This window comes from Motacilla alba, chromosome 21, assembly GCF_015832195.1.
Source record: "Motacilla alba alba isolate MOTALB_02 chromosome 21, Motacilla_alba_V1.0_pri, whole genome shotgun sequence".
In the NCBI taxonomy this organism is placed as follows: domain Eukaryota; kingdom Metazoa; phylum Chordata; class Aves; order Passeriformes; family Motacillidae; genus Motacilla; species Motacilla alba.
Window position 1 is genome coordinate 2,168,974 of NC_052036.1, and position 14,926 is coordinate 2,183,899.

Here is a 14,926-nt window from a genome sequence, read left to right on the forward strand (position 1 = left end):
GAGGTGACACTGCCCAGAACCCCTAATTATGATCTCTAAAATCCCTAATTATCCATTCCCCATTGGAAATATGAGAATATAATGGGAAATAATGATATATAATTTGAAATAACGGGATATAATGGGGAATAATGACAATTTAGGAGCACAGGGAGTGCTGTAACACCTTCCACCTGCACCTCAGTGCGGCAGGAATTCACATTTAAGGAAAACACTCACTCTGAGCGAATTAAAAATGTAAAATAAATAAAATGCACGGCTCCAGCTCACAGAGCTCGTCCTCATCACGGGTACCTGGGTGTGGCCACCAGAAATGCAGGGACAGAAACTCTTAAAATGTTCCCAAAACTTCGATTTTTTTTGTCACACCACAGGAAGAGCTGAGGCGGAAAATTCTTAACAAAGAGCAAAAAGTTCCTTGGTTACACAAGAGAAAATAAGATTTACTGCTCTGACTGGAAAATAAAAAGATTTTTGGTTTGTTTAATCGAAGGAAAGCAAAGGGTAAAAAGATGGCAAAGAAAAATACACAGAGGGACAAAACCCAGCAGAGCAGGAAGGGTTAAAATCCCAATCCCAAATCCTCCCAGGGTCACAGAAAAACAAAATCCTGCTGGGTTTTGAAAGCAGAAACACGACACAAAACACATACTTTTTCTTGGTTTTTTTTTTATAGTTATACTTTCAAAAATCTCAGTGTATTTGGCAGAAAACAAATTAAAAAAACCACAGAGCTCCACAGTCCACAGCTTTTATAAAAGTGACAGGAGTACAAAAGAAAACAAAACACCACCGACATACCACACACACAAGGATGAAAAAATTGGCATTTTTCTCCCTCAGATCTTTGGGGAATCTGCCCCAGGCAGCCACTGAGGCGTGGAAATGTAATTTTACAGGAATTCCAATTGCAATTTCCTGTTCACCATTATTTTTACCATAAAGACCACTACATATCCATGCTCCAGCCTTGCAGAAGAGTGGCAATTATTCCAATCCACTCATTTTAATTTAAGTTTTGTTCCCAAAAAGTCCAGGTGAATGTTTTTGCAGCTACATGTGCGCTTTTTTTTTGTCAAAACTGTCTGTTCTTCAGAATTTTGAAAAGGAAAGTGAATTTTTAATCTTGGATCTACCACAAAAAACAAATTTCCTTCAAAAAAAGGAAACTTAAAAGCAGCAGAAATAAAGATTTGCCTCAGTTGCTGGTTAATATTCCTCCCATCTGTCACAGATGCCTCTGAGATTTCTTTACACCATCAGAAATTAGATATTTTACACACAGGTCACACTCATAACCCTGAGTTTCTAAGAGGCAGCCTTTTGTTGCACTCTTAGAAAGAATATAAAAAAAAAAACACCATCAATTTCCTTCCTCGTGCAGAACGAAATGAAAGTAAAACAACAAAATGGTTTTTTACAGAAATGCAGAGATCCTGCTTCCTTTGTCACCACGATTTTCAGTGTTTTTTTTTTACCTCTAAGCAACTACAAGCATTGAATTCAACGCTCCGTTTCCACAGGGTACGTGTGTGAATATTTGCATTTCAGTTTTGTCAATAAAGGATCGGAATGCAGTATTTCCACACGGAATTTTTACATTTTAAAGCACTACAAATCCGGGATTTGTAGCCAGCAGCAGGTGCTCATTTTCACCACAGCTCATTTCCCAGAGTTTGCTTCAAGCAAACCCTCTAAAGTCAGGATTTTTTGGGAGAGAAAGGTGGGAATTCCAATCCTTTTTAGAATTCTGGAATCTCCTGAGTGGGAGGGGACCCACAAGGACCATCCAGTCCAACTCTTGCCCTGCACAGAAACCAAAATCCACCCCAAAATCCTTTCTTGTGCTGTCCAAATGCTCCTGGAGCTCTGGCAGGGTTTGGGGGTGAGGCCAGAGTGGGACAATCCCCTCCTTGGACTTCTTCCATCTCTGCAGCACACAGGAGTGAGGGACGATGCAGGAAATGCAGAGCAACCACCAGAAACTTCCACGAGGCACCAACTCCATCCCTCTGCCAGCAGAATTCAGTGGTGGGGCCCCATTTTCACATTGTTTGGATGGGGAGGGAGGCAGGAATTGTTTTCCCACGGGACACCAAAGTTCTTCCACCAGCACAGGCTCGGATCTGATCTGGAGTCAAGGAGAGACAACAAAGCCCAAGTTTGCCACGTTCCAGGTCCTCTCTTTGGGGCGTCAGGTTCCCAAGGTTTTGCTGGATCCTTCCCAGCTCCTTCCTGCTTCAAATCCTGGGTGAGACCTGCCAGGAACTCAAAGGAACCAGAGGAACAACCACATCCAGGAGTTCAGGAACTCAGAGGAACAACCACATCCAGGAGGAGTTCAGGAACTGAAAGGGACAACCACATCCAGGAGGAGTTCAGGAACTGAAAGGGACAACCACATCCAGGAGGAGTTCAGGAACTCAGAGGAATCAGAGGAACAACCACATCCAGGAGAATTTGAGAAACTCAGAGGAACAACCACATCCAGGAGGATTTGTGGAACTCAGAGGAACCTGAGGAACAATCCCATCCAGGAGGATTTCAGGAACTCATGAGCAACAATCCCATCCAGGAGGATTTGTGGAACAGCCAGCCACAGCCAGGAGGATTTGAGGAACTCAGAGGAACAACCCCATCCAGGAGGATTTGTGGAACAGCGACACCCAGCTGGATTTGAGAAACTCAGAGGAACCTGAGGAACAATCCCATCCAGGAGGATTTGTGGAACAGCCAGCCACAGCCAGGAGGATTTGAGGAACTCAGAGGAACCAGAGAAACAAGCCCATCCAGGAGGATTTGAGGAACTCAGAGGAACCACAGGAACAAGCCCATCCAGGAGGATTTGAGGAACTCAGAGGAACCACAGGAACAAGCCCATCCAGGAGGATTTGAGGAACTCAGAGGAACCACAGGAACAAGCCCATCCAGGAGGATCTCCGTGGAGCCACGCCGGGCTGGGAGGCTGCAGACCCCATTAATCATAGGGTTCCAGATCCTTGGAGATCAGGGGCTCGGTGTCCTCGGTGGGCCCTGGGGGCTGCGGGGCCATGGCCAGGCTGTGCAGGGTCTCCTGCTGGTGCTGCTTGGCCTTGTTGTAGAGCAGGACCCCCACGGTGACCAGGACAGTGCCCACGGCTGACAGGCTGGTGATCTTGTTCCCAAAGACGATGATGCTGAGCCAGATGGACAGGGCGTGCTTGACAGTGCTGGCAACGCTGCAGGGACAGCGGGGACATGAGGGGATGGCAGGGACACGAGGGGACACGAGGGGACACGAGGGGACACGAGGGGACACGGGGGGACACGGGGGGGACAGCAGAGACATGAGGGACGGCAGGGACACGAGGGGACGGCGGGGGGACAGCGGGGACACAGGGGGACACGGGGGGAACATGGGGGACAGCGGGGACACGGGGGGACACGGGGGACGGCGGGGACATGGGGGGACACGAGGGACGGCGGGGACACGAGGGACGGCGGGGACACGAGGGGACACGAGGGGACAGCAGCTCTGCCACATCCCACAGCCAGGCTTTGACCCAGCCTTGCCCCTAAACACCACTGAAATTCCACTCCCAGCCCCAGGCATTCTGTGACTCCTCTCATTCATTTCTTTACAAAATATCTTTAATTTTCCTTCTTTTTAGCACCACCTGAAATTCCACTCCCAACCCCAACCATCCCATAATTACCCTCATTTGTTTCTACGCAAAAACCTTAATTTTCCTTTTTTTTTTTAACACCACCTGAAATTTCACTTCCTCAAAAGGAATATAAAATCATGATCCTGAGCAAAAAAAAAAATAGAAAATAATGTTCCTGACAAAATATACAAGATAGTGTTCTTGACCAAAAAATGATAAAATGGTGTTTCTGATAAAAAATAGAAAATTGTGGTCCTGGAAAGGAATATAAAATACTGTTCTTGGCAAAAAAATAGAAAATAGTGTTCCTGAAACAAAAAAAAAATTTGGTTCTTGACCAAAACGTGATAAAATGGCGTTTTTGACAAAAAATATTATAAAATAGTGTTGCTGACAAGAGTATAAAATAATGTTCCTGACAAAAAATACAAGATAGTGTTCTTGACCAAAAAATGATAAAATGCTGGTTTTGACCAAAAAAAAAAATAAAATAGTGGTCCTGAAAAGGAATAGAAAATAGTGTTCTTGGCAAAAAAATAGAAAATTTGGTTCTTGACCAAAAAATTATAAAATGCTGTTTCTGACAAAAAAAAAATAGAAAATAGTGGTCCTGAAAAGGAATATAAAATAGTGTTCTTGGCAATAAAATAGAAAATAGTGCTCCTGAAAGAAAAAAAATTTGGTTCTTGACCAAAAAATGATAAAATGGCGTTTTTGACCAAAAAAAAATAGAAAATAGTGGTCCTGAAAAGGAATATAAAATAGAGTTCTTGACAAAAAAAATAGAAAATAGTGGTCCTGAAACGAAAAAAAAAAATTGGTTCTTGACCAAAAAATGATAAAATGGCGTTTTTGACCAAAAAAAATAGAAAATAGTGGTCCTGAAAAGGAATATAAAATAGAGTTCTTGACAAAAAAAAAAAATTAAATAGTGCTCCTGAAACAAAAAAAAAAAAAATTGGTTCTTGACCAAAAAATGATAAAATGGTGGTTTTGACCAAAAAAAAATAGAAAATAGTGGTCCTGAAAAGGAATATAAAATAGAGTTCTTGGCAAAAAACTAGCAAATGAAGCTCGTGACAGCTCTACCTGAAGGTGACAGGGGAGATTTTGCCCATCAGGGCATAGGCTGTGACGCTCTGCAGGTGGAACAGCACGCCGTCCATCAGCAGCAGGATGACAATGTCCTGGCTGTAGCTGAAGCTCCTTCCGCTCCTGCCAATCACAGGCACGTCCTAAAAGAACAGAAAAACCCCCAAAAAATGGAATTTAAGGGTTCAGTTCATGAGGAAAATCTAGAAGTGATTTTCCACCTAATTGTCAGGAGCAGAGAGAGTTTAAATTTAAATTTTAGCCCAATAAAATCTAAAAAATTGTAAAAAAAATTGCAAGTTTTTAGCCCAATATTGTGATTTTTTTCTCCAAAAAATTTGCACATCCTAAAAAAAATTAAATGGAATTTAAGTGTTTAGTTAATGAGAAAAATCTAGAAGTGGTTTTCCACCTAATTGTTAGGAGCAGAGAGAGTTTAAATTTAAATTTTAGCACAAAAACATACAAGGCATTCAGATCCAGCAGTTTTTCTCCAAAAAATTTGCACATCCTAAAAAAAATAAATGGAATTTATTTCATTTATTTCCTAAAAATGGAATTTAAGGGTTCAGTTCATGAGAAGAAACTTAAAAGTGATTTTCCACCCAGCTGTTAGGAGCAGAGAGAGTTTAAATTTAAATTTTACCCCAATAAAATCTAAAAAATTGTAAAAAAATTTGCAAGTTTTTAGCCCAATATTGTGATTTTTTCTCCAAAAAATTTGCACATCCTAAAAAGAAAAATCAATGGGATTTAAGGGTTTAGTTCATGAGGAAAATCTAGAAGTGATTTTCCACCCAGCAGTTAGGAGAAGAGAGTTTAAATTTAAATTTTAGCACAAAAACATACAAGGCATTCAGATCCGGCAATTTTTCTCCAAAAAATCTGCACATCCTAAAAAAAATAAATGGAATTTATTTCATTTATTTCCTAAAAATGGAATTTAAGGGTTTAGTTCATGAGAAGAAACTTAAAAGTGATTTTCCACCCAGCTGTTAGGAGCAGAGAGAGTTTAAATTTAAATTTTAGCCCCAATAAAATCTAAAAAATTGTAAAAAAAATTGCAAGTTTTTAGCCCAATGTTGTGATTTTTTTCTCCAAAAAATTTGCACATCCTAAAAAAAATTAAATGGAATTTAAGTGTTTAGTTAATGAGAAAAATCTAGAAGTGATTTTCCACCTAATTGTTAGGAGCAGAGAGAGTTTAAATTTAAATTTTAGCACAAAAACATACAAGGCATTCAGATCCGGCAATTTTTCTCCAAAATATCTGCACATCCTAAAAAAAATAAATGGAATTTATTTCATTTATTTCCTAGAAATGGAATTTAAGGGTTTAGTTCATGAGAAGAAACTTAAAAGTGATTTTCCACCCAGTTGTTAGGAGCAGAAAGAGTTTAAATTTAAATTTTAGCCCAATAAAATCTAAAAAATTGTAAAAAAAATTGCAAGTTTTTAGCCCAATGTTGTGATTTTTTTCTCCAAAAAATTTGCACATCCTAAAAAAAATTAAATGGAATTTAAGTGTTTAGTTAATGAGAAAAATCTAGAAGTGATTTTCCACCCAGCAGTTAGGAGAAGAGAGTTTAAATTTAAATTTTAGCCCAATAAAACATACAAAAAAATCAACAAATATTCCAGATTTTTTGGCAAGTCTTTATCTCAAAGCTCAAATGCACAGAAAAAAAAAAGTCATTATTTGGACTCAAAAATCCTGAGATAAATTCAGGCTTTTGGTTGAATTAATCTCTATATTAAATTATAAATAATTTTTTTACTGCCCCAATCTCTTACAAAAATTGGATGAATTATATTTCAGCCTGATTTTTTTAATCAAAAATTAATTTTTCAAATATTTTTTTAATGGGAATAATAAAAGGTAAAATTTAAGATTGAATTTTGTTGCATATTCTGCTCACAATTAAAAAAAATTAATTTTTCAATTTTTTTTTAAAATAGGAATAATAAAAGGTAAATTTTAAGATTGAATTTTGTTGCATATTCTGCTCACAATTAAAAAAAATTAATTTTTCAATTTTTTTTTAAAATGGGAATAATAAAAGGTAAATTTTAAGATTGAATTTTGTTGCATATTCTGCTCAGAATTAAAAAAAAATTAATTTAAAAGATGCCTAAATTCATTAAATAATTCAAATTACCATGAAAAATATCCAGGCTGGGATGAGCATGACCACAGCAGCAGCGCTTGTGTAGAACTGAAGCTCCGGGGCTCTACAAAGGAGAAAAAAAATCCCATTAAAATCCCTTCAAACTTCCTTTTTCAAAGCAAAGACAGCGGTTTGCTCTCAGAAAAAAAGCACCAAAAAACCCCAAAGCAGCTTTTTATCTCGTTATAAAATAGGAATATATCACTCAAGGTGGTTTGGAGCACAAGATTGTCTCTTGGTTGGAGTTTCAGAGGTGAAAAGCTGCTCCCTGCTCAGCTGTGAGCGTGTCCACGTTCACACCTTGGTGCAATCCAAGGGTGAATATTTCATTTCTTTGTTCATCCCCAACACAACCTGTGGGAACCCAGCACATCCCTCTGGGTGCCCTGCATGGCCAGAGCCGCTGGCAGGGGGCTCGGAGACCCTGGCAGCAGCCAAGGACACACGTGGGGTTTGGATCTGAGCCCGTGGAGCAAATCACCAACTCTGTATGAAGAATTACAAGCCACACACACAAGTTTAGGTATTGTAGTAGAAGTAGTCACAAAGTGAAAGGATTTTTGAGTGCTGTACAGGGGGGTTTTAAGCCTTGTACGCAGGGGTCCAAGGGGTCCAGGGGTCCAGGTTTTGTACGTGGGGGTCAGGGGTTCTAAGATGGAGGGACTTGGGTGTGCCCTGCCCTCCTTCTTTCTCCTTCCCAGCCTCCATGTCTGTGGTGATGTTGGCACTCACAGATTGGTTTAGAGTAGAAAGTCACCATTCAATATAGATGATGGGCATTGGGGGAAAATATAAACCTGTAACACGTAATATATGATATAAAAGATGGCAGCAGCCCCTGGGAGGGCAGTGTGCCTTTGTCTGAGCTGCTGAACGGGCCACAGCAGCTCAGGAGAAGAATCTTTTAGATAACCAACAATAAACAACCTTGAGAACAGACAACAGAAGACTACTGAGTCTTTCTTCGAAGGCACGGGTTGGAGGAGAGACTTTTCCATCTTTTGGGGTCACCCCAATCCGGGACGTGAAACCCCACAACAACCAAACCTGAAATATTCGGAATACTTACGAAAATCTGTATTTATCTCCACTGAGGAGCTTTTTGGAAAAGACGTTCTGCAAACTAGAGAAGAAAAAAAGAAAAATTATAAATTAATCTCAATCATGCTGTTAGACACGAGAGAATAAGTACAAATAATTTATAATTTTTAAAGTTTTATTCTTTAATCTCAATCATGCTGTTAGACACGAGAGAATAAGTACGAATAATTAATCATTTTTGATAATACTTTATTAAAGCTGCATTTTCAACCCCAACATTTCAAGGCGCTGTACAGAAGGAGCCATGCTAAACCATTTTCTTTCACCTCCTCATTAAATGAATTGCTTTTCCCCCCAGAGCTGCCCCGGTGCTCACCAGTCCATGATGTTGGTGGACAGAGCTGCAGAGAAGCCCAGGACGTTGAAGCTGATTTCGGTGGCCGTGCACAGAGCCAGCCCTCCCATGACAGGCAGCAGGGACAGATTGACCAGCAGCCCTGCGGGGACAAGGACAGCCTCACCGAGCTGCTCGCTGGCATCGGAGAGCTCCAACCCCAGGAGAAACCAAAAACAGCACGGAGCTGCAGCTTTGTACAGCCATGGTAACTTCGTGACAGAAAAATAACAACAGTCCCTTTCCACCAATCCCTTTAGACTTGTGGATTCTTCCAGCTGCATGGATTAGGGTTGATTTTATATATTATATATAACATATTATATATAACATATTATATTATTATATATATATATATATATATATATATATATATATATATATATATATATATATATATATAGTATCGTACTGTATTATATCATACTATATTTTATTGTATTTATAATATTAATGTGAAATATATGATATTAGAAGGTGAAATATAGTATACTAGAAGGTGAAATAGAACATGAAAAAGAACATGAAATAGAACATGAAATATATTATAGCATGAAATATATTATAACATGAAATATATTATACTAGAACGTGAAATAGAATGTGAAATAGAACGTGAAATGAAATAATTATAACATGAATTATAACATGAATTATAACATGAATTATATTAGAACGTGAAATATATAATAGAACGTGAAATATATTATAACATTAAATATAACACGAAATATATTATAACGTGAAATATATTACAACCTGAAATATATTAGAACGTGAAATATAACGTGAAATATAACACGAAATATGATAACGTGAAATATATTATATTATAATGTGAAATGTATTAGAACATGAAATATATTATATTATAACGTGAAATATAACATGAAATATATTATAGCATGAAATATATTATAACGTGAAATATATTACATTATAACGTGAAATATAACATTAAATATAACATGAAATATATTACATTATAACATGAAATCTATTATATTATAACATGAAGTATAACACGAAATATATTATAACATGAAATATAACACGAAATATATTATAGCATCAAATATATTATAAGATGAAATAGAACACAAAATATATTATAGCATGAAATATATTATAAGATGAAATATAACACGAAATATATTATAGCACGAAATATATTATAAGATGAAATAGAACACGAAATCAGTTCAATATATTAAATTCTGCTGTTACATTTATTCCATTTGATTGCATTTTAGTGGCCGTTCTTGCAGCGGAGCCAATAAAGAAGAGAGCCATGAAATGTCCCGTCAGGACTCACCGGTGTATTCGCCCAGGATCATCCTGGACATGATGACAGTGAAAATAGGAGCAGAGCTTTTCACAGTCTCTGCAAACGAAACCGCCACGTTCTTCAGGCTCACCAGCCCCAGCACCACTGTTGCAAACCTGCAGCGGGAGCAAAACCACAAGAAATTCCTTTTAAAAGGAAGGAATGAATCAGAGCACCGGAAGAAATGAAAATAAAGCTTCAAGAGCCGCTCTCGGACGCCCAGCAGAAACAGAATTGCACTGAGATTTCTCCTGCACTGAGATTTCTCCTGCACTGAGATTTCTCCTGCACCTGCAAGGTCAGATCTTTCAGCTCTGGCTTAAACATTATTTATTTAAAGCCAAGAAAGGCGCCCTCGGGCAATGTGGAATCTCTTGGGCTGCACAGTGGATTTCCACAAAACAAATTTACTTTGTAGCACACTCCAAGGTTCAAGGGACCGCTTGTTAAGCCAAAGTTTTCAACGGGCTCAGTTGGAAAAGTGAAAAACCTTCTGAGAAGCAGAAATTCACCAAGGAAACGTTATCTTTAGTGTGAATTAGATATGCTCACAATTACCACAGTTTAAACTCTGAAATTAATTGAGTTTATCACTTTTTTGATTTCCTTTATCAGTTTTGCAGGGCAGAGGAAACAAAACCAGGCATTTTTATTCCCTCCTCGACCACAAACTAATAAAACCCCAGCACCCAGCAAATATTTACTTTTCAAAAGATAAATAGCCTGGATGACTTTTGAGGCAAAAGGCTGATAAATGTTAATGCACTAAACAAACATCAGCCTCAAAAGAGAGCAGGAAGAAAGTAAATGGAAGGAGAAGCGAGCTCTGAAAAAATGTAAATCTGATGGGAAGGCCAAAAAATTGACATCTGGGCAAAGGAAGAGCAAATAAAAATAAGATTATCCTGGGATATTTTTTGGAGAGGGAAGAAAGGTGAATACTCCAAACACCTCATCAAGGATAAAAAGGCAGAGAGACACGAGAACAGAACTTTGGTTTGGAAAAGAAGAAATATTTCCAGAAACATCTCCCAAATTTTGGTTTGGAGAAGCAGAAATATCAGCAAAGATAGGAAAACATTCCCTGCACTTTCACCTCATTAAGCCAACAAAGAGCATGATCATGATGAAGTTCGGGGGGTAGGAGATTCTGGTCTTGTGCTGGTACAGACAGCAAGGGACAAACATCTTGATGCAGCCAATGAAGGTGGTGGAAAGCATCTGGACAGCACCTGAGGGAGGATCAGAGAGGGGAAATGGAGTCAGATCACCAGCTGGAACACAACAAATCAATTGTCACGAGCAAATCCCTTACACAAACACCTCTGTGGTGGTGTTGGCAGTGTGTATTTTATACATTCTCACAAAAGCCCTTTAATTTTATAAAGCAAGCGTTTATAAACCTGGTTCACAGATGAACTGCCCTTTGTTTGCCCCTCAAGAAGAAAAATAGGAACTAAAATGGCCATTGGATAACAGAGATCACCAAAGGCAATTCTTGCACTGCACAGCTCCGGAGAGCATCAACAATTTACTCAAAATTTGAGGTTTTGTTAAACCTTCCAGCACAGAAAACAAAAAAATTACTTGTTTTTTTTCCTCTTAAAGCTCCTCTAGGAGGAAAATTTCATCTTTCAGCAAGCGGAGGAAAGGACAGTGCCAGAAACCACTTTAAAGGCCAAAATCCCAAGTTCCCAGCCCCGAGATCCCTCCCCACACCGTCCAAACCGAGCGCTTCTCACTTCAGCTGAACCATTCTCTCCCTTCAGCTTTACATGGGATGATGGAACATCCTGAGCTGCAAGGGATCATCCAGCCCAACTGATCCCTGCACAGGCACCCCAACAACCCCACCCTGCTCCTGCCAGCATCACCCGAATGCTCTGGGAGTTGGGGCAGCTTTTGGGGCTCCCATTCCATGAAATAAATCCATTTTCCCCTGGAATTCAGGAACAGCAGCGTACCAAGCATGCTGGGCTCTCCCTCCAGCAAGGACAGGATGTATTTGTTAAGGAACAGAGTGCAAAAGCTGAAGAAAAACCACAGAGTGAGGTAGATGAGGGCGTGGGAATTCCAGATGCCCAGGTCGGACTCGATGACCGTGGTCTCTGTGATTGTGATTTTCAGGACATTCTCCTCTGGCAAGCTGTCACTGCGAGCAATGACAAATTTCTCACTCCTGTTAGCAAAGAGGGAGCCCAGCTGGAACAGGGATTTTCCCTTTGGCTTCTCCTCCAGCTGGGGAGGGCTCGGGGCCTCCGGGGTCAGGGCGCTCGTCACGGCCGACATGGTGAGGTGAAGAAATAAATATTTCAAACTGTTCTTTGTCCTTCACACAAAGCGGCCCTGACAAAGCATTTGTTGAAATAAAAATGTCACGTGGTCAATGCTTCATCTCCCAGGGGCCTGGAAAACTGGGTTTGGTCCTTCAAAGAACATCTTGTAGGAATATAAACCCCACAGGATTCTTCACGTGGGCTGCTCCATGGTTTCTGCCTAAGGGGGGGAAAAAAGGGAAGGAAGGAAAAAGATGTGTGACATTTTATATTATTTTATTTTTATTATTTCATATTATTTTATATCCCTAATGCACCTGCACTTGATGAAAGATAAAGAGACTTCTGTAATCCCTCAGGCTGGATTTTGAACTCCTGATGTCTTTATGCCAAGATTAAGCAACAAGAACTAATCTTGGGGAGGCTTTTTATTCTAAAATAACACCCACCCACCCACCAGACTTTGTGGTTTTATGTCCTTTTCCCTCTGGAGCACCTCGACGCCGCCTTTCCAATTATAACTAACTCCTCTTCCAGATTCTGCAGTGGCTTTGATCTCAGTCTGTCTTTAAACACTCCCCAGAAAAATCTTCCCAACCCAGCAAATCCAAGCAGGAACCTCTGCCCTTCAAACTAATTAACCTGTTATCAACCTGAGCCAAAGGGAACAATAATCAATGGCTGTAACTCCCAGTGATCCCAGAGCTACCCTGCTACGTGTATCCAAGTGAAAAAAGTAGGGAAATACGTCCAAGAGCTTTCCAGAGTGGTCATCTATTTAATTACATGGGAATAATGCAACATTCCTCATTTTGCTATACCTTCCAATCCAATATTAGCACTTGCAACTAATTCTTAAAGCCTTTTGAACAGATTTGGCAGCAAAAGGCATTAAATTACTGCAACCAGAGCTTTTTTTTTTACAAGTTACAGAAAACGTGGCAAGTTACAGGAGCAGAGCAGAGGACACAACAAAACCACCCAGTGAAAGAAAGAGAAACACAGGAGTTCTAACATGAGCTACGAGCAGCTCACTCTATTTTCTTTAAGATTTCATTTTTAATGCTTTTTAGATATCCAACGTGGCACGTCAAATAAATCACAGAGGAGCTAAATATCTGGTGTCAGTCTCAGTGTCCTACACAGCAGCTGCTTCAGGGTGAAATTCTCCATCCCTCACATTCTCTGGTTACTACAGCCATGCGCTGAAGATTTCCATCTCCCTGCCCTTACCTCTTCCCATTTTTCCAGGAATTCACGCCAGCAGCACACTGAGGTATGGGACCCTCTGACAATTACATTGTGGTAACCCAGTTTAACATGGAAAATGATACACGTTCTCCAAGAGGATTTGTTCAGAATAAATGGATTTTTGACTCCTCCTCCTTTTCCAGGTCATTAAAAAAATACCCCACTACTTTCAAAACAGTTATTATCTACTATCACAGCTCATTCAATAGCTTTTCTGTTTATACAATTTAATTAAAAGCAAGACCAATCAAGCACAACCAAAGCCCCACCCTCAGCAGCGCTGTGATATCAGATTTGATCTCAGATTTGATCTCACTGATTCCACACACGGCAGGGAGCAGAACAGCAAATAACAACAAAATTACTCCCCTAAATTACTGACCTGCTGGCTTTAATCAACTGGAAAGTCTAAATGGGCTGAAAGAGTTCTCCATCTGGAACTAATTCAGTCTTCCTCCCTCAAGGCCAAGCAGCAGCTGATGTTTACCAACAGATGAAAACGTGGCAGTGGTTGGCAGTTGTTTCTCTTGGATTACTCACAAAGAAGCGGCAGCGTGAGTGCCTCTCACTTCTCACTCTCCTTGTATCTTCTCCAACCCTTCACTACACTCCTAGTAACAATTATGGTGGAAAAAAAACCATCCACACAGAACTTCAGAAAGTCGGCTGTCCACAAATAGAAGCTAAAGCTCAAATATGTTGCAAGGGCTGGAGAAGCTAAGGCCGATGTGACAGCAAAAAACCAAAGGTTTGTGTCCATGACCCTTCATCTGTTATGCTAAAGGTCACTCAAACATTGCTCCCAACGCAGCAAAAGCACAAAATCCAGCACCCTGAGCAAGCCTCTCTCATGAACACCGCTTCGCTAATGGCAACGAGAGCATCCAAGGTGCTACAAACACCGCAGACACAGCAGCAGAAGACGCTGAAAGGCTGAAACAGCACTTTGTGACACTCCAGCTGTGTTTCTGCTCACCCACTGCCAGATCCTTCAAACCGCACTCCATCCCCACTCCCATCCCCGCAGCTCCCGGAGCATCCCCCGCACCGGCGCGGGCTTCGGAGCCCTCCCGGGAGCACCGCGACGCAGCCTTCGGGCCCAGGGGCTGCCGGCACCGCCATCCCCTGCCCGGGCCCGGCTCGGATCCTCCTCTGCGGCTCGCCCGCCGCTCCCATCCCTCCCTCCATCCATCCTTCCATCCATCCATCCCCAGCGCATCCCGGCCGGCACCTGCGCTGCTCGCTCGCTGCTGCCGCAGCCCCGGCGCTCCACGGCTCCGGTGGCACCGGGCACCGACAGCACCGGGCTGGGTAGCCCCGGGCAGCAGCAGCAGCACCGGGCTCCGGTAGCTGCGGGCTCCGGCCGCCCATGCCGCGCCGTGCCCGGAGCCCCCGCTGAAGAGGCGGGTCCGGCCGCGCTCCGCCCGCCCCGCCGGGCCCCGGGGGCTGGCCGGGCACGGCGGATGCGAGCGCCGGGCTCGCCCCTTTGTCACCGCGGCGGCGGGGAGGCCATTTTACCAAAAGCACGAGGAAAGCCAGCAAAGCAGCAGGGCTACGGGGCACGCAGAGCCGGGAAGAAGCGCCTCGCTGCGGGCCGCCCCTCCATCGAGCCGGGCGGGCTGCCCGGCGCCGACGGGACCCCCGGGGCGGAGGGGCGGGAGCGCGGCGGCCCCGCCGCCCGGGAGGAGCCCGGGCTGCGCTTCCCGCCCGTGCCGGGGAAGTGACGCGGA

The 14,926-nt window shown here is 41.8% G+C and overlaps 1 protein-coding gene across 6 annotated transcripts; it reads right to left on the minus strand.

The window, feature by feature from the left end:
- Window positions 1-649: 649 nt before the first annotated feature.
- LOC119710694 (solute carrier family 35 member E2A-like) lies at window positions 650-14,851 on the minus strand. 6 transcript variants are annotated; one of them, XM_038160071.1, is made up of 11 exons: window positions 14,715-14,851; window positions 13,579-13,807; window positions 11,634-12,165; window positions 10,766-10,901; window positions 9,658-9,785; window positions 8,325-8,445; window positions 7,977-8,030; window positions 6,899-6,971; window positions 4,737-4,882; window positions 2,938-3,218; window positions 650-2,581 (listed from the first exon to the last, which is right to left on the minus strand). In XM_038160071.1, the coding sequence occupies exons 3-10, from the start codon at window positions 11,956-11,958 to the stop codon at window positions 2,978-2,980; spliced, it is 1,224 nt and encodes a 407-aa protein (XP_038015999.1). In that variant the 5' UTR covers window positions 11,959-12,165; window positions 13,579-13,807; window positions 14,715-14,851; the 3' UTR covers window positions 650-2,581; window positions 2,938-2,977. The 6 variants fall into 6 exon arrangements, with proteins under 6 accessions (XP_038015999.1, XP_038015998.1, XP_038015997.1 ...); XM_038160070.1 differs by having other exon boundaries at window positions 650-2,575; window positions 2,932-3,218; XM_038160069.1 differs by having other exon boundaries at window positions 650-3,218.
- Between the last annotated feature and the right edge of the window lie 75 nt (window positions 14,852-14,926).